Below are 23319 nucleotides of genomic sequence, written 5' to 3' on the forward strand. Positions count from 1 at the left end.
GCATCATGTAAAACCTGTCTAATTTACCAGTGCCTTTCAGAGACAGAAATCTGCCGTCTTACTCATTCTTACCAGAACCAGGCATATTAGCACAGACACAAGTTGTAAATTGTTTTTGTCTTGAAGCAGCAGTACAGTGCAGTGCATTTAAAAAAAACCATAAATTATAGAAAGAAATACATTTAAAAAATTAAATCAGATACGTTGTTTAAATAGAGATCAAAAATTAACGAGGTAATGTTCATTGGTTCGTTGTCCATTCAAAAATCTGATGGCGGAAGGGAAGATGCTGTTCCTGAAACACTCTGTGTGTGTGTGTGTGTGTGTGTGTGTGTGTGTGTGTGTGTGTGTGTGTCTGTCTTCAAGGTCCGGTACCTCCTCCCTGATGGTAGCAATGAGAAAAGGGCATGTCCTAGTTGGTGATGGTCCTTAATGATGAATCCTGCCTTTTTGATGCATCGCCTCTTGAATTTCTTGATGTTTGGGAGGGTTGTGCCCATGCTGGAACTGGCTGCGTTTACAGCCCTGTGCAGCTTTATCCGACCCTCCGTACTAGCAGTGATGCAACCGGTTAGAATGCTCCCCACGGCATACCTGTCGTTGGTTCCCTGACTGGCATCAGCGTGACTGCAGGTGCAACGCTCTGGATGGCTGTCAGCCGGTGTGGAGGGTGGGAGGCCCCCGGACCTCCCGCTGGCCGATCGTTCCTGGCCAAGGTGCAGCAGAAGTGCAGATCTTTGTGATCTGATCCCTGCTTGTGGGAATGCTCATCTCAGAAGAACGAGGACGTCACCGCCCCTCCCTCAGCACCGTGTTTAATGGTGTTGGCTCACAGCTCTGGAGTGGGAGCAGGTTATAAAGTGGGATCAGGAGGGGAGGGCATGCCCACACATGGACAATGACAAACTATTCAGCTGTTACAGTAAAAGTCAGTCCTGACTGATGATCTCCCTACCTTTTCCTCAGCAATGTGGGATCAGGATCGGTTCACAGTGAAACCAAGCCAGAATCACTGTGACTGTTGTATCTGTTGTCTAACCACAGCCTTGAGTGGGGAGAGTACATCCTAAGCAATGAAGATTTATACTTATGCTGTTATACTATGTCCTATTCAGATCATAAGACCATAAGACTTAGAGCAGAATTACGCTACTCAGCCCATCAGCTCTGCTCTGTCAGTCCATCACTGCTGATTTAATATTCCCCTCAACCCCACTCTCCTGCCTTCTCCCCGCTCTGACTAATCAAGAACCTAGCAACCTTCACTTTAAATATACTCAATGACTTGGCCACCACAACCGTCTATGGCAATGAATTCCACAGATTCTCTAACCTCTGTCTAAAGAAATCCCTACTCTTCTCTGTTCTAAGGGGATGGCCTATTCGGAGGCTGTGCCCTCTGGTCCTGGACTCCCCCACTATTGTCTCCCTTTCTCTTCACCATTTACACCTCGGACTTCAACTACTGGACAGAGTCTTGTCATCTTCAGAAGTTTTCGGATGACTCTGCCATAGTTGGATGTATCAGCAAGGGAGATGAGGTCGAGTACAGGGCTACTGTAGGAAACTTTGTCACATGGTGTGAGCAGAATTATCTGCAGCTTAATGTGAAAATGACTAAGGAGCTGGTGGTAGACCTGAGGAGAGCTAAGGTACCGGTGACCCCTGTTTTCATCCAGGGGGGCAGTGTGGACATGGTGGAGGATTACAAATACCTGGGGATACGTATTGACAATAAACTGGACTGGTCAAAGAACACTGAGGCTGTCTACAAGAAGGGTCAGAGCCGTCTCTATTTCCTGAGGAGACTGAGGTCCTTTAACATCTGCCGGACGATGCTGAAGATGTTCTACGAGTCTGTGGTGGCCAGTGCTATCATGTTTGCTGTTGTGTGCTGAGGCAGCAGGCTGAGGGTGGCAGATACCAACAGAATCAACAAACTCATTCGTAAGGCCAGTGATGTTGTGGGGATGGAACTGGACGCTCTCACGGTGGTGTCTAAAAAGAGGATGCTGTCTTAGTTGCATGCCATCTTGGTCAATGTCTCCCATCCACTACATAATGTACTGGTTGGGCACAGGAGTACATTCAGCCAGAGACTCATTCCACCGAGATGCAGCACTGAGCGTCATAGGAAGTCATTCCTGCCTGTGGCCATCAAACTTTACAACTCCTCCCTTGGAGGGTCAGACACCCTGTGCCGATAGGCTGGTCCTGGACTTATTTCATAATTTACTGGCATAATTTACATATTACTATTTAACTATTTATGGTTCTATTACTATTTATTATTTATGGTGCAACTGTAATGAAAACCAATTTCCCCCTGGGATCAATAAAGTATGACTATGACTATGACTATTGGAAACATCCTCTCCACATCCACTCTATCTCGGCCTTCAATATTCGAAAGGTTTCATTCTTCTAAACTCCAGCATGTACAGCCCAGAGCCATCAAACGTTCCTCATCTGTTAACCCTTTCATTCCTGGGATAATTCTCATGACCCCCCCCCCAACCCCCGCACACTCTCCAATGCCAGCACATCCTTTCTTAGAAATAGGCCTAAAACTGCTGACAGTACTCCAAGTGCAGTCTAACCAATACCTTACAGAACCTCAGCATCACAGCTTTGCTTTTGTATTCTAGTCCTCTCAAAATAAAAGATCACTGGAAGAACAGAAAGTGCTGTGGTCTGGGTCTGGGTCACTCTGCACAGCGGGGTAGAGCAACGTAGAACGGCTTCTCCGAATGCAGTAAACTTCTATATATCTTAAATAATATTTTCTGGTGAAACAATCTGACATTATAATGGACCATTGTAAATTGTCTCCAGGCACCGACTTGTCACACAGAGTTTAACGCCACAGTAATGTTACCAAGCCTGCGATTTCTTGTTGTCATTTCAGATGTGGGGACAGTTCTAAAGGTCGTGTCTATTCCTCAGAAGACCTGGCATGATCTGGAAGAGGTGTTACTGGAAGAAATGACAGTACTGAGGGTGAGAGTTCTCCTCCTTCACTAACCTAAACCTTTCCCTGGCTAAAGACACCGCAGTCTATCTGTCAAATTCCTGTCCAGCCATGTCTTCCCCAAAGAGGATGCTCCAACCGTGGCAGATTGATCGTCATTTTTATAAACACACCATTTGCTAATCCCTGGTTTTCATTCAAGGTGTGAACCATCTGATCTCTTTATGTTGTCAGAAGATTTAATGCCAGCTTAAGATCCTATTGTGCTTATCAAATATAATCCCACTACCGTTAGAACACATGTAGGCATCATAATAAGAACGTATGCCTATCTTAGAGGTAGAAAATGTTTGCAGAATCCAGAGCAAAATCACTCAAATCGGCATAGATTCTACATTTGTATAAACAAGGCACCTTTACACAGGAGAAGCGAATCACCTTCTCAGTAAAGTAACTGGGAAATTACAGTCTTTATCTTTAAACCTAACAGCACATGTGGCTATTTAGATATAGAGATGAAATAAGAGTCTTTATTTGTCACACTACGTTGAAACCTACAGTAAAATATGTTGTTTGCATCAACAACCAACAAAGTCTGAGGATATGCTGGGAACAGCCCGCAAGTGTCGCCAACATAACATCCCCACAAACTTACTAGTCCATACCACACATGCATCTTGCAGCGTGGGAGCAAACCTTTGCAGCCGTGGGGAGAATGTACAAATGCCTCACAGAATGCGGCAGGAATTGAACCCCGATCGGTGATGACTGGCATAGCAAAGCTTTGCACTAACCTTCCATTAGACGACCTTGCTGCCCCGCGGTAAATTTTTAGTGAAGTAAGTGGAAAATTACAGGCCATATTTTTAATCTTAAGAGCCCATCCCTGTGATTACTTAGTTCTGAAAAAACAGTCTCATTGCACCGTTTCTGACTGTGCTCTAGTAGTTGATAAATTATTGTCCTGTGCATCTAAATAAAATGAAAATTGGTCCTGTATACTGGCCATGCATATCAATACATTGCACAAAATTTCCAGTTTATTGTCATCTAACCATATATATATACAACCAAATGAAACAATGTTCCTCCAGACCATGTTGCACCCACAAAACACATATCACACACAGCACATAAAACAAAATATTACTGCAAATAAGTTAATAAAATATAAATCAAAATATATATGTATGAAGCACAGGTAAACAGTAAACAGCTTGTTTACCTGTGCTGCAAACAGGCAAACCTCGGTGATGGCAGGGTATTCAGTAGTCTCACAGCCAGAGGGAAGAAACTGTTACCCAGTCTGGCAGTCCTAGTCCTGATGCTCCTGTACCTCCTTCCTGATGATAGTGGGTCTAAGTGATTGTGGGATGGGTGGTAAGAATCCTCAACAATACTTCGGGCCCTTTGTCTACAACACTCCTGGTAAATGTTACAAATAGGGGGAGGGAGACCCCAGTGATCCTCTTGGTGGTTTTTGCTATCCTGTTTAGAGTCTCACAATCCAACGCTTTGCAGCTTCCAAACAGCATGCTGATATACACCTGGAAATCACTTATTTCCAAAACAAGCTGTGACTGCAACCACTTTTGTTCTGGATACATGCAGTCCTGAAGTGGCTCTGCATTTCCTGCAGTGGCCTTCTTGTCAGCACCCCTACAGAGAACGCCGTTATCTCTCTGACAGTGGTCTGCGATCGAACCCCAGACCTGACAACAGCTCGTTATAGTGGGCCACGGTCGCGCTGCAGTTGGCGAGACACTCTGACAGCTTGGGGCGTTCCAGAGTTCAGAGTTCAATTCCAACGCCATTCTGGAAGGAGTTGCTGGACATCCTCCTGATGGAATATGGTGGGTTTTCCCCGGGTGCTCTGGTTTCCTCCCACAGTCCAAAGATGTACCAGGTAGGTTAATCTGTCATGGTAAATTCTCCCATGATTTGGTTAGGATTAACTGGGGTTGTGGGGTTGCTGGGGCAGCATAGCTCGAAGGGCTGGGGAGGCCTATTCTGCACTGTATCACCAACTAAATATAATATTAACCAAAGCAGCCAGTGAAAGACCCTTAAATGACCTGTCGTGGCTGATTAGAGGCGCTGGTGAACGTCTGACGCCCTGAGCAATGTTCCTGTATCGTAAAACAGTAACAGAATTGACAGCCAGAAAATCTGAAAATGCAGAAGTTTTGAAGTTAAAATAGAGACTGTTTGCAGTACCCAACAAGTCAGGCGGCACCTGTGGAGTGAGAAACAGAATCCACATTTCAAACTGGAAGTTAACTTTGTCTCTCTTTCTATAAGACATGAGAACAGAATTAAGCCATTCAGCCCATCAATTCTGCTTCACCATTCCATCATTCCTTATTATCCCTTTTCACCCCATTCTCCCGCCTTCTTCCCGTAACTTTTGACATCCTAACTAACCAAGAACCTATCAACCTTCTCTTTAAATATACCCAATGACCTGCTCTCCACAGCCGTCTGTGGCAAATGATTTCACAGATTCACCACCCAATGGCTAAAGAAATTCCTCCTCATCTCTGTTCTAAATGGACGCCCCTCTATTCTGAGGCTGTGCCCTCTGGTCTTAGACTCCCCCACTATAGGAAACCTCCTTTCTACATCCACTCTGTTGAGGCCTTTTAATGTTCATTATGTTTCAGTGAGATCTTCTGTCATCCTTCTGAACTCCAGTGAGTCAACCACCCCTCACACTTTAACCTTTTCATTCCCAGGATCCGCTGTCTACAGGTTCCGCCTGACCTGCTGATCATCTCCAGCGTTGTCTGTTTCCGATTCAGTAACAGCCAGAGAAAAGCCGTAGCTTTGCGTTCTTCATTTTGGCATTTTGTGTATGTTCTTTATCTGAAGCTTGGTTCAGATGCAAGTAACTAAACCCTCACATGGAGACAAGGATCATGTTCCATGAGCAGACAGAAGCCCTCGGCATTTGGCTTTTCGATAATCAGAAACAAACTTGTTACTGGATTAAATGCTCCTGTTCCTCCCTGGATACAGACCAGCATGGAAACATAAATTGTTTCAAAGACTCCACTGCAGAGGGAGAGTTTCTGGTCATTTCCACTAGCTACACAATTAGCCTTCACTGTAATCATGTGCAATCAGACAATCAATGTAAATATGTTGGAATTTAACAAGCACGTAAATGGCCATCAACTGCTTACGCCGCCATCTTCTGTGATCTTTTACTCCCTTAGTTTCCCTTTCACTTGGGTCAGATCCCAGCTCCTGTTCTGAGCCCCACCCTCATCTGGAATTTATAGAAGTCCATTCATTAAACATTAACGATTAGTTTCATTTGCAACATGTACATCGAAACATTGAAACATATATCGAATTGCATCATTCTGGATCCATGACCAACACAGTCCGAGGATGTGCTAGGGGCAGCCTGCAAGTTTCCCCATGCTTCTGGCACCAAAATAGCATGTCCACAACTTATTAACCCTAACCCATATGTCTTTGGAATGTGGGAGGAAACCAGAGCACCAGGAGGAAACCCCAGGACGAACATACAAACTCCTTACAGACAGCAGCTGGAATTCAACCCCGGTCACTGGTGCGGTACAATGTTTCCCTACTCAATTATGTTTAAACTTATTCACCTTTATTTTACAGGAGCCAACGCCCATTACAACACTGCAAATTTCAACTAAGCAGGTGAGACATAATTAGATTTAGATCATCATCATAATCATTATGTGCTGTGTTGTATGACGTAGGTGATCATGATCTATTGGCCAAGATTGCTCTTGGCAAGATTTTCTAGAGAAGTGGCTTGCCATTGCTATCTTCTGGGCAGTGTCTTTACAAGATGGGTGACCACAGCCATTCTCAATACTCTTTAGAGACTGTCTGGCATCAGTGGTCGCATAGCCAGGTCTTGTGATATGCACCAGCTGCTCATACGACCATCCACCACCTGCTCCCATGGTTTCACATGTCCCTGACGGGTGGGTGGGGTCTCAGCAGGTTCTACACCTTGCTCAAGGAAGACCCGCAGTCTAGCGGAGGGAGGGAGCATCTAGAGAGGTAGCTCCACCCCACCACCCAAGATTTAGGTACTCAGATACAAAGTTCCGAGTACCAAAGGTAGCAGAGAATGAGTTGCTGGATTTAGGACTTTGTTGGAAATTGGGATTTGCCTGAAGGAAAGTGTAGATGTTGCAGTTGATACTGGAGAGAGGAGTGTAAAGCAGAGTTACAGTGGAGATCTGTCGCTGATGTGATGGGTATAACCATACTCTAAAGCATTGCCATGTGAGGTAATCACACTGTGACTGGGCAGCTATTACCAGTGGTGCGCCTTCAGCTCACTACATATAGAACATAGAACATAGAAATCTATAGCACATTACAGGCCCTTCGGCCCACAATGTTGTCCTGACCATGTAACCTACTCATTACTGTGGCTGTTCATGGAACTGCCAATGTTATTGACCACCAGTGAAGACACAGTTATGGGGGGGTCCTAAAGGACCACGTAAGTTGAGTAAGGGATTGGATTTCCTGAGGACCACATAGGTTGGTACAGGTTGGATTTCCTGAAGGACCATGTAGGTTGTGTTGGTGTGCTTTTCCTAAAAGGTCATGTAAGTTGTGGAGGGGTGGCTTTCCTTCGCCAAACAATGTTTGTAAAACAAAATGGGTTTTCCTTACTACAAGCAGATGTCAAAATCCTGCAGATGCTAAAATCTGAAGAATAAACTGAAGAGTGTGAAAACACTCAGTGGGGAGAGAAGAACACTGCTTGGTTTGAGTCTGTAGTACTGTCTCATCTTCTACAGATGTTGTGTCAAGTGCTGAGTTACTGTCCAGTTTTCAGCATTCACAGTTTTCATGGTGGTCTAGTTGTTTGGTCAGAGGAAAATAAGGGAAGGACAGTGCTTTAGAGCACAAGACAGAGGCCCATCATCCCCACCGTTCTACGCATTAACAGCCCCACCATTCTACAGTGGCCCTGACTCCTCTCTTCCGCCTGTTCCCTAGAACCCTCAATCCCTCCATCTATCAACCATATACCCGCCTTCCCCATAACTATATCTAGTATAAATGTCTAATGAACCAGCCTGCACCCCCTGGGGAGTAGAGAATCCTGCAGGGTTCACCCCTCCCTGAGAGGGGAAAATGCTGCTCCTACTCCAAAGTTTCGCCAGTGAAACCTCAGCTGTGGAAGTGAGAGGTTTGACTGAGCTGCTGAGCTCTGTTATGAGCTGGAATCATCGCTGAGTATTACTCCATCCCCTGTGCACTCTGATCAACACTCTCTGTGAACAGGAGCACAGAATGAAGGGGTGAACGAAAATGTTTGGTTAGTTCCACACGGTGAACTGGAACTGGGTGACTTCCTTAAACTGGCACAGCATGGAAAACTATGGCAGAGAGTCCCCGTAAAACCAGATTTACCTCGTTGGTTTTGGTCCTCTTGCCACTAAGCCAGAAATGAACATGTAACAGTACAGCACAAGAACAGGCCCTCTGGCCCACAAGGTTGTGCTGAACCAATTAACTTAAGAATCAAATCACCAAACTAATCTCTTCAGCCGGCACAATATCCATATCCTTTCATTTCCCTCATATCCATGTGCCTATCTAAATGACTCTTAAAATCCTTAATGTACAGGCCTTTCAGCCCAAAATGTTGTGCCCACCTTTTAACTTACTTGAAGATCAATCTAACCCTTCTCCCCTACATAGCCCTCCATTTTTCTATCATCTATGTGTGTCCCTAAGAGTTTTTCAAATGTCCCTAATGCAGGGGGCTCCCAAGCTTTTTTGTAGAATGGACCCCTACCATTAACTGAAGGGTCCGTGGACCCCAGCTTGGGAACCCCCGACCTAATGTATCTGCCTCTACCACCACCCCTGGCAATGCGTTCCGCACATCTACCACTCTCTGTGTAAAAGAAACTGCCTCTGACATCCCCCCTATATTTTTCTCCAATCACTTTAAAACGATACACCGTGCTAATAGCCATGAACTGAGACAAAACATGGACAACCTGTCCCTCTCCTCCTGTGATCAGCTCCTGTAAATGTTTCCTCTTCTCTTGACAGCAACAACTATATATTGGCTCTGCCATCGGTGTGTCCCAGCTGCCCCTACACCGTTGTGATGTCTATGGGAAGGCTTGTGCAGACTGCTGCCTCGCCAGAGACCCCTACTGTGCCTGGGATGGTTTCTCCTGCTCCCGGTATTTTCCTGCAGCCAAGAGGTAAGATGGTTTGATGGTCTATAGATTTCTGCCTCTGGTGTTCAGATGTTCCATTCCTGCAGTGGGATGTGAATCTCTCATTAACTGGGGTCAATGTTTCTGAGGCTTGTGGAACAACATCTGTTCATTCAACCACTTCTTTCACGATGCTTTTTAGAACAGCTTGTGGTTGAGCCCATGAGGGGATCAACTATTCTGAACTGGAATTGATTAGAGAGTTTAAGCTAAAGAAACCCTTAGGGACAAGTGATCATAATATGATAGAATTTACCCTGCAATTTGATCAGGAGAAGCTAAAGTCAGATGTATCAGTATTGCAGTGGATTAAAGTGAATTACAGAGGCATGAGAGAGGAGTTGGCCTAAATTGATTGGAAAAGAACACTGGCAGGGATGATGGCAGAGCAGCAATGGTTGGGATTTCTGGAAGCAATTCAGAAGGCGCAAGAGATATATATCCCAAATAGGAAGAAGTATTCCAAAGGCAAGATGACACAACTGTAGCTAACAAGAGAAGTCAAGGCCAGCATAAAAGCTAAAGAAAAGACAAATAATAGAGTGGGAAGTTAGAGAATTGGGAAGTTTTTAAAAACCAGCAGAAAGCAACTAAAAAAGTCATAAAGAAGGAAAAGATGGAATATGTAAGTAAGCTGGCCAATAATATTAAAGAGGATACCAAAAGTTTCTTCAGATACATACAGTGTAATAGAGAGGCAAAAGTGGATATCAGACCACTGGAAAATGATGCTGAAGATGTAGTAATGGAGGACAAGAAAATAACGGACAAATTGAATAAGTATTTTGCTTCAGTCGTCACAGTGGAAGGTGCTAGCACTATACCGGATGTTCAAGAGTGTTAGGGGGTAGAAGTGAGTGAAGTTGCCATTACTAGGGAGAAGGTTCTTGGGAAACTGAAAGGTCTGAAGTTAGATATGTCACTTGGACCTGATGGTTTACACCCCGGGGTTTTGAAAGTGGTGGCTAAGGCAATTGTGGAGGCATTAGTAATGATTTTTTCAAGAATCACTAGATTCTGGCATGGTTCCAGAAGACTGGAAAATTGCAAGTGTCACTCCACTCTTCAAGAAGGGAAAGAGACAGATGAAAGGAAATTATAGGCCTGTTAGTATGACCTCAGTGGTTGAGAAGATGTTGGAGTTGATTGTTAAGGATGAGGTTTCAGGATACTTGGAGGCACATGACAAAATAGGCCATAGTCAGCATGGTTTCCTGAAAGGAAAATCTTGCCTGACAGCTCTGTTGGAATTCTTTGAAGAAATAACAAGCAGGATAGATAAAGCAGAATTGGTTGATGTTGTGTACTTGGATTTTGAGAAGACCTTTGACAAGATGCCACACATGAGGCTGCTTAACAAGCTAAGAGCCCACGGTATTACAGGAAAGATACGGCTGTCCTCCATTATGTCCTTTTTAAGCTTAGAGAAAATAAAAGTCGGACATTTGATACATTCTTTACATTTGAGCAAATCTGGCGACCTTTTATCCAATATTTTCATTTAATTGATTTATTATTCTTTCAATCTTTTTTTTGAAGTTTTAGATTTGATCAGAAAGTCTTCCTTTCTTTTTTTTTTGGTCGTATCCTCAAAATGGACTGCCCAGTCTTTTTTTTGTTTTTTTTCTATATAGTGTAGTGGTTTTTTTCTCTCCATTTAAAACTTCTTTTCTCCTCATAAACTGATAAGAGGAGAATTGCTGTTTTCATTTTTTAATTATATATTTTATACTAGTTTAACAATATGATTTTGACAATGTCTATCTTAATCTCAGTTTGTATTGTTACTGATATATATATTTGAGATAATTCTCCTCTTGATTGTATTTATGCTCCTTTTAAATCAATAAAGAGATTAATAAAGAATGAAAGGAAAGATACTAGCATGGATAAAGCAGTGGCTGATTGGCAGGAAGCAAAGAGTGGGAATAAAGGGAGCCTTTTCTGGTTGCTGCCAGTGACTAGTGGTATTCCACAGGGGTCTATGTTGAGACTGTTTCTTTTTACATTATATGTCAATGGCCTGGATGATGGCATTGATGGCTTTGCTGCAAAGTTTGCAGATGATACAAAGATAGATGGATGGGCAGGTAGTTTTGAGGAAGTTGACAGGCTACAGATGGAATTTGACAGATTAAGAGAATGTGCAAAGAAGTGGCAGATGGAGTACAATGTTGGGAAGTATATGGTCATGCACTTTGGTAGAAGAAATTAAAGGGTAGACAATTTTCTCAATAGAGAGAAAATTCAAAGATCTGAGGTGCAAAGGGACTTGGGAGTGCTTATGCAGAATTCCCTAAAGGATAATTTGCAGGTTGAGTTGGTGGTAGGGAAGGCAAATGCAATGTTAGCACTCATTTCAAGAGGACTAGAATATAAAAGCAAGAATCTAATGTTGAGGCTTTATGAAGCACTAATGAAGCCTTGCGGAGTTTTGTGATCAGTTTTGGGCCCCTCAGAAAAGATGTACAGAAACTGGAGTGGGTTCAAAGGAGGTTCACAAAAATCATTCATATGAAAGGCTTGTCATATGAAGAGCGTTTGATGGCTCTGGGCATGTGCTCAGTGGAATTCAGAAGAATGAGGAGGATTTCATTGAAACCTATCAAACGTTGAAATGCCTTATAGAGTGGCTGTGGAGAGGATAGTTCCTATGGTGGGGAGTCTAAGACCAGAGGACGTAGCCTCAGAATAGAGGGGCATCCTTTTAGAACTGAGATGAAGAAAAATTTCTTCAGCTAGAGTGTGGTGAATCTGTGGAATTCATTGCCACAGGTGGTTGTGGAGGCCAAATCATCGGTTATATTTAAAGCATAGGTTAATAGATTCTTGATTAATCAGGGCATGAAGGGATGCAAGGAGAAGACAGGAGATTAGGGCTGAGAGGGAAAATGGATCAGCCATGTTGAAATGGCAGAGCAGACTTAAAGGGCCAAATGGCCTAATTCTATTCCAATATCTTATGGTCTCATAACCACTTGCAGTCCAGATCATCTTCAGACTGATAAAACTGTACCCACCTTTGTAATATTAGCAACCCGGGTTCAATTCCTGTCACCACCTGTAATTAGCTTGTACGTTCTCCTATTGTTCATGTGGGTTTCCTCCCAGATTTCAAAGATATACGCATTAGTAAGACTTATGAAGGGTTAGTAAGTTGTTGTGATGCTATGTTGGTACCAGAAGCTCGACGACATTTGCAGGCTGCACCCAGCACATACTCAGATCGTGTTGGTTGTTGGCACTAATGATGCGTTTCGCTGCATGTTTCAATGTACACGTGACAAATGAAGCTAATCTTTCATCATGTTTTTTTCTGTTCACTGTGGACGTGGCATCACCAGCCAGCACAACCTGATGCCCTCTAGCAGTGCTCTGTTGAGTGAGGAGTCACTCTTCAGCCCTTTCGCTGGAACTGACTCATCGTTGAGTTTTCCTGTTTCATCTCCCCGTTCTGCTGTTGCACCAGAGCCCAGACAAACCCTTGCCAAAACAAGAAATAATGAACACGACTATCTGTGTTTGGAGACATCAGAGCCTGCAGATGCTGGAAGCTGGAACAGGGAACAATCTGCTGGAGGAACTCAGCAGGTCGAGCAACACTTGCAGACTACAGTATCAATGCTGACAATTCCATTCCACCCACAGATGCTGCTCAGACTTCCAGAAGATTGTCTGAGGCACTCTGTAGTTGTGCTTTGAAAGCTATTGAGCAATTGGGCTTTTCTCTTAGGAGAGAGGGAGGATAGAAGTTGAGTGGATAGCCAGAGTCTATTCCCAAAGTGGAAATGGCATAATTTTAAGGTGAGTGGAGGAAAGTATAGAGGGGATGTCAGGGGTAAGTATTTCATTTAGAGAGTGGTGGGTGCATGAAGCACCTGCTGGGCTGGTGGTAGAGGCAGATATATTAGGGACATTTAAGAGACTCTTCAAAAGGCACATGGGTAATAGAAAATGGAGGATTATGCAAGTGGGAAGGGCTAGAGCAATCTTAGAGTAGGTTAAGAGGTCAGCACCAGATTGTGGGCTGAAGGGCCTGTACTGTGCTGTAATGTTCTATTTTCCAGATCTACGCTGAATTAATAATATTTACCCCTGGCAAGCACCTGGAGGTTCAGGAGTTCTGTTTGAGAGTGGAATTGCTGAGTTAACCTGGTGGTGTTACGGCAGTCAGTTCCTACATACACTGTACTGTTAATTGTTATGCCCCACACCCTGCTGTACACTCCACCTGGGGTCCCAACCCTGTGGAACACTCCACCGGGGTCCCAACACTGAGGAACACTCCACCGGGGTCCCACACCCTGACGTTCACTCCACCCGGGTCCCACAACCTGACGTTCACTCCACCTGGGTCCCACACCCTGACGTAGACTCCACCCGGGTCTCACACCTGACGTTCACTCCACCCGGGTCCCACACCCTGACGTAGACTCCACCCGGGTCCCACACCCTGACGTTCACTCCACCTGGGTCCCACACCCTGACGTTCACTCCACCTGGGTCCCACACCCTGACGTAGACTCCACCCGGATCTCACACCTGACGTTCACTCCACCCGGGTCGCACACCCTGACGTAGACTCCACCCGGGTCCCACACCCTGACGTTCACTCCACCTGGGTCCCACACCCTGACGTTCACTCCACCTGGGTCCCACACCCTGACGTAGACTCCACCCTGGTCTCACACCTGACGTTCACTCCACCCGGGTCGCACACCCTGACGTAGACTCCACCCGGGTCCCACACCCTGACGTTCACTCCACCTGGGTCCCACACCCTGATGTTCACTCCACCCGGGTCCCACACCCTGACGTTCACTCCACCCGGGTCCCACACCCTGACGTAGACTCCACCCGGGTCTCACACCTGACGTTCACTCCACCCGGGTCGCACACCCTGACGTAGACTCCACCCGGGTCCCACACCCTGACGTTCACTCCACCTGGGTCCCACACCCTGACGTTCACTCCACCCGGGTCCCACACCCTGACGTAGACTCCACCGGGGTCCCACACCTGACGTTCACTCCACCGGGATCCCACACTCTGACGTTCACTCCACTGGGGTCCCACACCCTGACGTTCACTCCACCGGGGTCCCACACCCTGACGTTCACTCCACCCCGGTCCCACACCCTGATGTTCACTCCACTGGGGTCCCACACACTGACGCTCACTCCACCGGGGTCCCACATCCTGATGTTCACTCCACCGGGATCTCAACCCTGACGTTCACTCCACCAGGGTCCCACACCTGACGTTAACTCCACCCGGGTCCCACACCCTGACGTTCACTCCACCGGGGTCCCACACCCTGACGTAGACTCCACCGGGGTCCCACACCCTGACGTTCACTCCACTGGGGTCCCACACCCTGACGTTCACTCCACCCCGGTCCCACACCCCGATGTTCACTCCACTGGGGTCCCACACCCTAACGTTCACTCCACCCGGGGTCCCACACTCTGACGTTCACTCCACCGGGGTCTCAACCCTGACGTTCACTCCACCGGGGTCCCACATCTGACGTTAACTCCACCGGGGTCCCACACCTGACGTTCACTCCACACGGGTCCCACACCCTGACGTTCACTCCACCGGGGTCCCACACCCTGACGTAGACTCCACTGGAGTCCCACACCCTGACGTTCACTCCACCGGGGTCCCACACCCTGACGTAGACTCCACCGGGGTCCCACACCCTGACGTAGACTCCACCGGGGTCCCACACCTGACGTTCACTCCACACGGGTCCCACACCCTGACGTAGACTCCACCGGGGTGCCACACCTGACGTTCACTCCACCCGGGTCCCACATCCGGACGTTCACTCCACCCGGGTCCCACACTCTGACGTTCACTCCACCGGGGTCCCACACCATGACGTTCACTCCACCGGGGTCCCACACCCTGACGTTCACTCCAACCGGGTCCCACACCATGATGTAGACTCCACCGGGGTCCCACACCTGACGGTCACTCCACCGGGGTCCCACACCTGACGTTCACTCCACCCGGGTCCCACACCCTGATGTAGACTCCACCGGGGTCCCACACACTGACGCTCACTCCACCAAGGTCCCACACTCTGACGTTCACTCCACTGGGGTCCCACACCCTGACGTTCACTCCACCGGGGTCCCACACACTGACGCTCACTCCACTGGGGTCCCACATCCTGATGTTCACTCCACCGGGGTCTCAACCCTGACGTTCACTCCACCCCGGTCCCACACCCTGATGTTCACTCCACTGGGGTCCCACACACTGACGCTCACTCCACTGGGGTCCCACATCCTGATGTTCACTCCACCGGGGTCTCAACCCTGACGTTCACTCCACCAGGGTCCCACACCTGACGTTAACTCCACCCGGGTCCCACACCCTGACGTTCACTCCACCGGGGTCCCACACCCTGACGTAGACTCCACCGGGGTCCCACACCCTGACGTTCACTCCACTGGGGTCCCACACCCTGACGTTCACTCCACCCCGGTCCCACACCCCGATGTTCACTCCACTGGGGTCCCACACCCTAACGTTCACTCCACCCGGGGTCCCACACTCTGACGTTCACTCCACCGGGGTCTCAACCCTGACGTTCACTCCACCGGGGTCCCACATCTGACGTTAACTCCACCGGGGTCCCACACCTGACGTTCACTCCACACGGGTCCCACACCCTGACGTTCACTCCACCGGGGTCCCACACCCTGACGTAGACTCCACTGGAGTCCCACACCCTGACGTTCACTCCACCGGGGTCCCACATCCTGACGTAGACTCCACCGGGGTCCCACACCCTGACGTAGACTCCACCGGGGTCCCACACCTGACGTTCACTCCACACGGGTCCCACACCCTGACGTAGACTCCACCGGGGTGCCACACCTGACGTTCACTCCACCGGGGTCCCACACCCTGACGTTCACTCCAACCGGGTCCCACACCATGATGTAGACTCCACCGGGGTCCCACACCTGACGTTCACTCCACCGGGGTCCCACACCTGACGTTCACTCCACCCGGGTCCCACACTCTGACGTTCACTCCACAGGGGTCCCACACCCCTGACATTCACTCCACCTGGGTCCCACACCCTGACGTTCACTCCACCCGGGTCCCACAGTCTGACGTTCACTCCAACGGGATCCCACACTCTGACGTTCACTCCAACGGGATCCCACACCTGACGTTCACTCCAACCGGATCCCACACCTGAAGTTCACGCCACCCGGGTCCCACACTCTGATGTTCACTCCACCGGGGTCCCACACCCTGACGTTCACTCCACCAGGGTCCCACACCTAACGTTCACTCCACCGGGGTCTCAACCCTGACGTTCACTCCACCAGGGTCCCACACCTAACGTTCACTCCACCCGGGTCCCACACCTGATGTTCACTCCACCCGGGTCCCACACCCTGACGTTCACTCCACCCGGGTCCAAACCCTGACGTAGACTCTACCGGTGTCTCAACCCTGGCGTTCACTCCACCGGGGTCCCACACCTGACGTTCACTCCACTGGGGTCCCACACCTGACGTTCACTCCACCGAGGTCCCACACCCTGACGTAGACTCCACCGGGGTCTCACACCCTGACGTAGACTCCACCGGGGTCTCACACCCTGACGTTCACTCCACCGGGGTCCCACACCCTGACGTTCACTCCACCCGGGTCCCACATCCGGACGTTCACTCCACCGGGGTCCCACACCTGACATTCACTCCACCGGGGTCCCACACCCTGACGTTCACTCCAACCGGGTCCCACACCCTGACGTAGACTCCACCGGGGTCCCACACCTGACGTTCACTCCACCGGGGTCCCACACCTGACGTTCACTCCACCCGGGTCCCACACCCTGACGTAGACTCCACCGGGGTCCCACACACTGACGTTCACTCCACCGGGGTCCCACAGTCTGACGTTCACTCCACCGGGATCCCACACTCTGACGTTCACTCCACCGGGGTCCCACACCCCTGACATTCACTCCACCGGGGTCCCAGACCCGGACGTTCACTCCACCCGGGTCTCACAGTCTGATGTTCACTCCACCGGGGTCCCACACCCCTGACTTTCACTCCACCCGGTTCCCACACTCTGACGTTCACTCCACCCGGGTCCCACACTCTGACGTTTACTCCACCGGGGTCCCACACCCCTGACGTTCACTCCACCGGGGTCCCACACCCCTGACGTTCACTCCACCGGGGTCCCACAGTCTGACGTTCACTCCATCGGGTCCCACACCTGACGTTCACTCCACCCGGGTCCCACACCTGATGTTCACTCCACCCAGGTCCCACACCCTGACGTAGACTCCACTGGGGTCCCACACCCTCACATTCACTCCACCCGGGTCCCATACCCTGACGTTCACTCCACCCGGGTCCAACATCCTGACGTTCACTCCACCCGGGTCCAAACCCTGACGTAGACTCCACCGGGGTCCCAACCCTGACGTTCACTCCACCGGGGTCCCACACCCCTGACGTTCACTCCACCGGGGTCCCGCACCCGGACGTTCACTCCACCCGGGTCCCACACTCTGACGTTCACTCCACCGGGGTCCCACACCTGACGTTCACTCCACCGTGGTCCCACACCCTGACGTAGACTCCACCGGGGTCCCACACCCTGACGTTCACTCCACCCGGGTCCCACATCCTGACGTTCACTCCACCGGGGTCCCACACCTGACGTTCACTCCACCGGGCTCCCACACCTGACGTTCACTCCACACGGGTCCCACACCCTGACGTAGACTCCACTGGGGTGCCACACCTGACGTTCACTCCACCGGGGTCCCACACCCTGACGTTCACTCCACCCAGGTCCCACACCCTGACGTAGACTCCACCGGGGTCCCACACTCTGACGTTCACTCCACTGGGGTCCCACACTCTGATATTAGTCTCTAAATGGCGTCCCACAGCTGAGCAAAGACCTGCTCAGTTCCTCGTAGGCTCACCACCAACACTGAGCCTGGAATAAGTAAGCCAGGGATATCTGAAATAGTAAGGGAGGGGCAAGGTACAAAGAAATTTACAAAACTAATACTAGCCAGCTGTCATCATTGTTTAAAAGTAATTTTAAAGATTAAAAGATTAACGTTATTTGTCACATTGCACAGTGAAATGAGTCGTTGGTATTAACGCTCAGCACTGTGTGTTGATGTGGCGAGTGTCTCCATGCTTCCTGCACCAGCCCAGCATGCCCGCAGCTCACTAATCCGAACCCGTACATCTTTGGGGTGTTTTGGAGGAAACCGGAGCACCCTGAGGAAACCCATGTGGTCACAGGGAGAACGCACAGACTCCTTACAAACAGCCAGAATTGAACTGTGGTCGCTGGTGTTAACGCTACGCTGAACATTTGATGTTTTACGGGTCAAATTAAACATCGCTTCAATTAGGTTTGCAATGTTTCATTTGATTTTACTTTTGCATTGTGAAATTGACCATGGGATAGCGAGGGCGTCGCAGCACCAGCTGTAAGATCAGGGTTCTATTCCTACCATTGTCTGTAAGGAGTTTGTACATTCTCCCTGTGACCGCATGGGTTTCTTCCTGGTGCTCAGGTTTCCTCCCACATTCCAAAGACATACAAGTGTTAGTGAGTTGCGACCGTGCTATGTTGGCATCATGGTGTGCTGACACTTACAGGCTGTCCCGCACAATACTCACTGATTTGACTTGGCACAAACGACACATTTCACTATATGTTTCAATGTCTATGTGACATATAAAGCCCATCTCTCAGATCTTTCTTTAATCTTTACTATCTTCAGGCTGTCTCTGAATATTAGCAGGGTGGGTGGGCTGTCCTTCCAAAGGGTCTCAGCCCAAAACGTCAACTGTACTATTTTCTATGGATGCTGCGTGGCCTGCTGAGTTCCTTCAGCATCTTGTGTGTGTTGCTTGGATTTCCAGCATCTGCAGATTTTCTCTTGTTTGAGGATGGCTGGGATGTGGTTTAGCTGCACCCAAAATCCTTTCAGCAGGTTTGAGTTAATTCACCCATGCTACAGGACCACATCACACCAGATCTTGAACCATAATGTGTTATGGTTCCAGAACCCTACAAACATCAGCAGTCCAGGAGAAGGATCTTAACCTGAGACTTAACTGTCCGTTTCCCTCCACAGATGCTGCTTGACCTGCTGAGTTCCTCCAGCAGGTTGTATCTTGCTCCAGATTCCACCATCTGCTGCCTCTGGTACCTCTTCAGCCTTATATCTGCTCACTGTTGACAGACAGGCCCATAGGTTTCTGCAAGAATCACTGAGCTCCCAGGGGGTTGGGGAAGAATTTCCAAGCAGTCTTTATTGCTGAATCAGTGTGGATCTGGCAGGGGATTACATGGTGCTAAATAAGTGGAGCTGCATTGCACGTCTCTGAACAACGGCTACCTTCCTGCTGGTAATACTTTGTACTTGTGGGTCCCTCCCCTCATTTTCTCTGCACGAGATGGCAATCTTATCAACCCACAACTTCTGCCATCTCCATAGACTTCCGCACAGAGAAATGTCCCATCTGGTAACTCACGTGTAAAAGACATTTTCCCCACCATCTCCATTTTCTGCTGATTTGTAACTGATAGCCCCACCGATTGAACTCTGTGTCACACCGAATAATTCACCCAGACGAAGTTTGTTTGATCTTTACCACATCTTAAAAACAATTCAGCCATCAACGACTTAAATTGGAGCAGCCTGCCTCAGCAGAGAGCCCAGGGCCTGAGGGACATCGTTCTCTTGCAGAGGCAGGCAACATCTGAACTAGTTGTTACAGGAAAGCGTCACCTTCATTTCAGCCTGCACACTGATATCCATTGTGGTTCCTTGGGGAATCTATGTGATGTAGAAAGTTTACAATGATCCGTGCAGCAAGCTGGATGGAACTGTTTATGGGATGTCTGCACCTCGGAGCTATGAATGGTGAGACCATCCCCCATGGAGTGATGTTCCAGAACCGGGTGGGACATGAGCAGTTTTCCTTGATGTCACCATTATCAGAACCAACACATAAATGAATCACACAGAAGGTACAACAGTGCCTCTACTTTCCTGAAAGATTGCACAGATTTGGCATGTCACCAGAAACTTTGACAAAATTTTATAGATGCACGGAGAAGTGTATCCTAACTCTCATCCATCATGGATAGTATCCTGTATCCATCATGGTCTGGTATGGAAACATCAATGCCCAGGAACAGAAAAATCTACAGAAAGTGGTGGATACAACTCAGTCCATCACAGGCAAAGCTCTCCCCACTGCTGAACACATTTACAAGGAGCGCTGCCATATGAAAACAGCATCCATCTTCAAGGACCTCCCACTATCCAGGCCATCAGACAGGAGGTACAGGAGCCACAGATCCCACACCACCAGGGTCAGGAACAGTTATTCTCCCTCAATCATCAGGCTCCTGAACTGGTGTGGATGACTTCATTCTCCTCATCTCCTCATCTCCTCATCTCTGAACTGATTCCACAACCTACAGACGCATTTTCAAGGACTCATGCTCTCAGTATTATTTATTTTGCACAATTAGTCTTCTTTTGTACATTGATTGTTTGTCATGTGTTGTTTTTATAAATGTTATTGTATTTCTTTATTTTCATGTGATTGTCTACAAGTAAATGAATCTCAAGGTGGTACATGTTAACATATACGTACTTTGATAATAAATTTACTTTGACGTTGACTTTGACACATCCCCAAGACTGGATCTGTGCATGATTCCAGGAGTTCCGACAAGCCGTTGGATGGTGGTGATGTGTTTTGTGACTGCACCTTGTAAAACCCTGCAGGAAGACCGTAACTAAGAATGAAGAATGCCACCTCCTCTGGTTCATTCTCATCCACTTCCACAGACAGGATACTCAGTGTTGTTAGCCTTCCATTAATGCACAATTTGCACACTTACGTTACTCGTTTCAACATGCCGTGTCCTTACACCCTTCATTATAGGTTCCGGCAAGTTCCCTGCCACCATCATTGGTCAAGGGGTAGCACCCTTTTACTTTCTCAATCCTGCGAGTAGTGGGCCTTAGTTGATGCCCTACAATCCACATGAATAATTCCAGAATCTCTAGAATGCATGAAGCTTTTATCCAGGATGTCTGTCCACTATCTCCAACGCTATCTCTTTTAAAACTCTGGGCCGAGGATAATCAGGTCCATGGGCTTTATCAGCTTTTAAGGTCAGCAACTGCGCTGGTGACTTGACTCATTCTTGGTTGCTTCACTTCTTCATTTTCACTTGACCAGTGCTTTTGGAATATATTTGGCAGGTTTTCAGTTCACTGTTTAATTCCTTAACCATTTTTTCATAAATTCTCCCTTCTTCTGTCTGTAAGGGGATCTGCACTCATTCTAGCCCATTCTTTTAATGCTCCTCCACATCAGGCCAACACTTCCCTGAGTTCTTTGGGTGAGTCTTGTTTTCCTCCCTCCCTCCCCCCCCCCATGATACACACTCAGTGCCCACACTATTAGGTATCTCCTTTGTCTAATAAAGTGGTACTGAGTGTACGTTTATTGTCTTCTGTAGCTGTAGCCCATCCACTTCAAATTTCGATGTGTTGTAGAACATAGAACATAGAATAGTACAGCACAGTACAGGCCCTTCAGCCCACAATGTTGTGCTGACCCTTAAACCCAGCCTCCCATATAACCCCCCACCTTAAATTCCTCCATATACTTGTCTAGTAGTCTCTTAAATTTCACTGGTGTATTTGCCTCCACCACTGACTCAGGCAGTGCATTCCACACACCAACCACTCTCTGAGTAAAAAAATCCTTCTAATATCCCTCTTGAACTTCCCACCCCTTACCTTAAAGCCATGTCCTCTTGTACTGAGCAGTGTTGCCCTGGGGAAGAGGCGCTGGCTGTCCACTCTATCTATTCCTCTTAATATCTTGTATACCTCTGTCATGTCTCCTCTCATCCTCCTTCTCTCCGAAGAGTAAAGCCCTAGCTCCCTTCATCTCTGATCATAATGCATACTCTCTAAACTAGGCAGCGTCCTGGTAAATCTCCTCTGTACCCTTTCCACATCTTTCAGATCTCTTCTACGTACTACGTGGATTATTTGAGTTACTGCTGCCTGCCTGGCCATTCTCCTCTGACCTTTCTCATTAACAAGATGTTCTCATCCACAGAACTGCCACTCACTGGATGTTTTTTTGTTCTTTGCACCATTCTCTGTAAACTTTAGTCCAGAGACTGTTGTGTGTGAAAGTCCCAGGAGATCAGCAGTTTCTGAGATACTCAAACTACCCTGTCTGGCCCCCAACTATCAATCCATGGTCAAAGTCACTTCGATCACATTTGTTCCCCATCCTGATGTTTGGTCTGAACAACTGAACTTCTTGACCATGTCTGGATGCTTTTATGCTTTGGGTTGCTGCCACCTGATAGGCTGATTAGATATTTGCATTAATGAGCAGGTGTACGGGTAAGGTAGCTGCTGAGGTAATCTCATCAGCAGGAACACCCTGTAGGAGGGATAGGCAGGAATTTCTGGGCCAATGCACCCTATTACTCTAAATATCTGCTGATCAACGGAAACGAGCAATGAAACAAAGGCTGATGAGACACTTTCCCAAAGGACATCCTAATTCTAAAGTACTGTTTCTTGGTTCAGAAAGCACGGTCCAAAGCTGGAGACAAAGGTGATCGGATGTCATGGCTCGCTTTCGGGCAGTTGATCACCTGACTACCAGGCGCCAGCCGTGATTTTCACTGATCTCAAGAGATCGCACTGAGAAGTGGATTGTGTTCAAAACGTGTTAAGGAGCGGAAATGGGAATTCTGTCACCAGTTTGTGGGCCACGAATTGCCTTTAAGGAGCTCCATATGTGTGAGAGCTTCACTGTACAATAGGTTCATACAGACGAGCTGCCTGCAGTAGCACATTGTGCTGGATCCCCCTGTACCGGGCTGGTGTCCTCCCTGGCCTTGACCCCATGCCCCAATGATACAGGAGACATTGTCAGGTCATGACTGACATCTGCCAGCCAGACTCCTGGGCGGGACAGCGGAGGGAGGGTGTGCACAGAGCAGCGGGCGATATCA

At 48.2% G+C, this 23319-nt stretch overlaps 1 protein-coding gene across 4 annotated transcripts in view; it reads left to right on the forward strand.

The window, feature by feature from the left end:
• The window catches only part of LOC134359438 (semaphorin-3A-like), a 224415-nt gene that overhangs the window by 190089 nt on the left and 11007 nt on the right, over positions 1-23319 (forward strand). For all 4 annotated transcript variants that reach the window (XM_063072677.1, XM_063072678.1, XM_063072675.1 and 1 more), the window contains exons 13-15: positions 2909-3000; positions 6611-6652; positions 9050-9207. In XM_063072677.1, the coding sequence (XP_062928747.1) occupies positions 2909-3000; positions 6611-6652; positions 9050-9207 (292 nt within the window). The remainder of the gene's footprint in view (positions 1-2908; positions 3001-6610; positions 6653-9049; positions 9208-23319) is intronic.

This window comes from Mobula hypostoma, chromosome 20 (assembly GCF_963921235.1).
Source record: "Mobula hypostoma chromosome 20, sMobHyp1.1, whole genome shotgun sequence".
NCBI classification, from domain to species: domain Eukaryota; kingdom Metazoa; phylum Chordata; class Chondrichthyes; order Myliobatiformes; family Myliobatidae; genus Mobula; species Mobula hypostoma.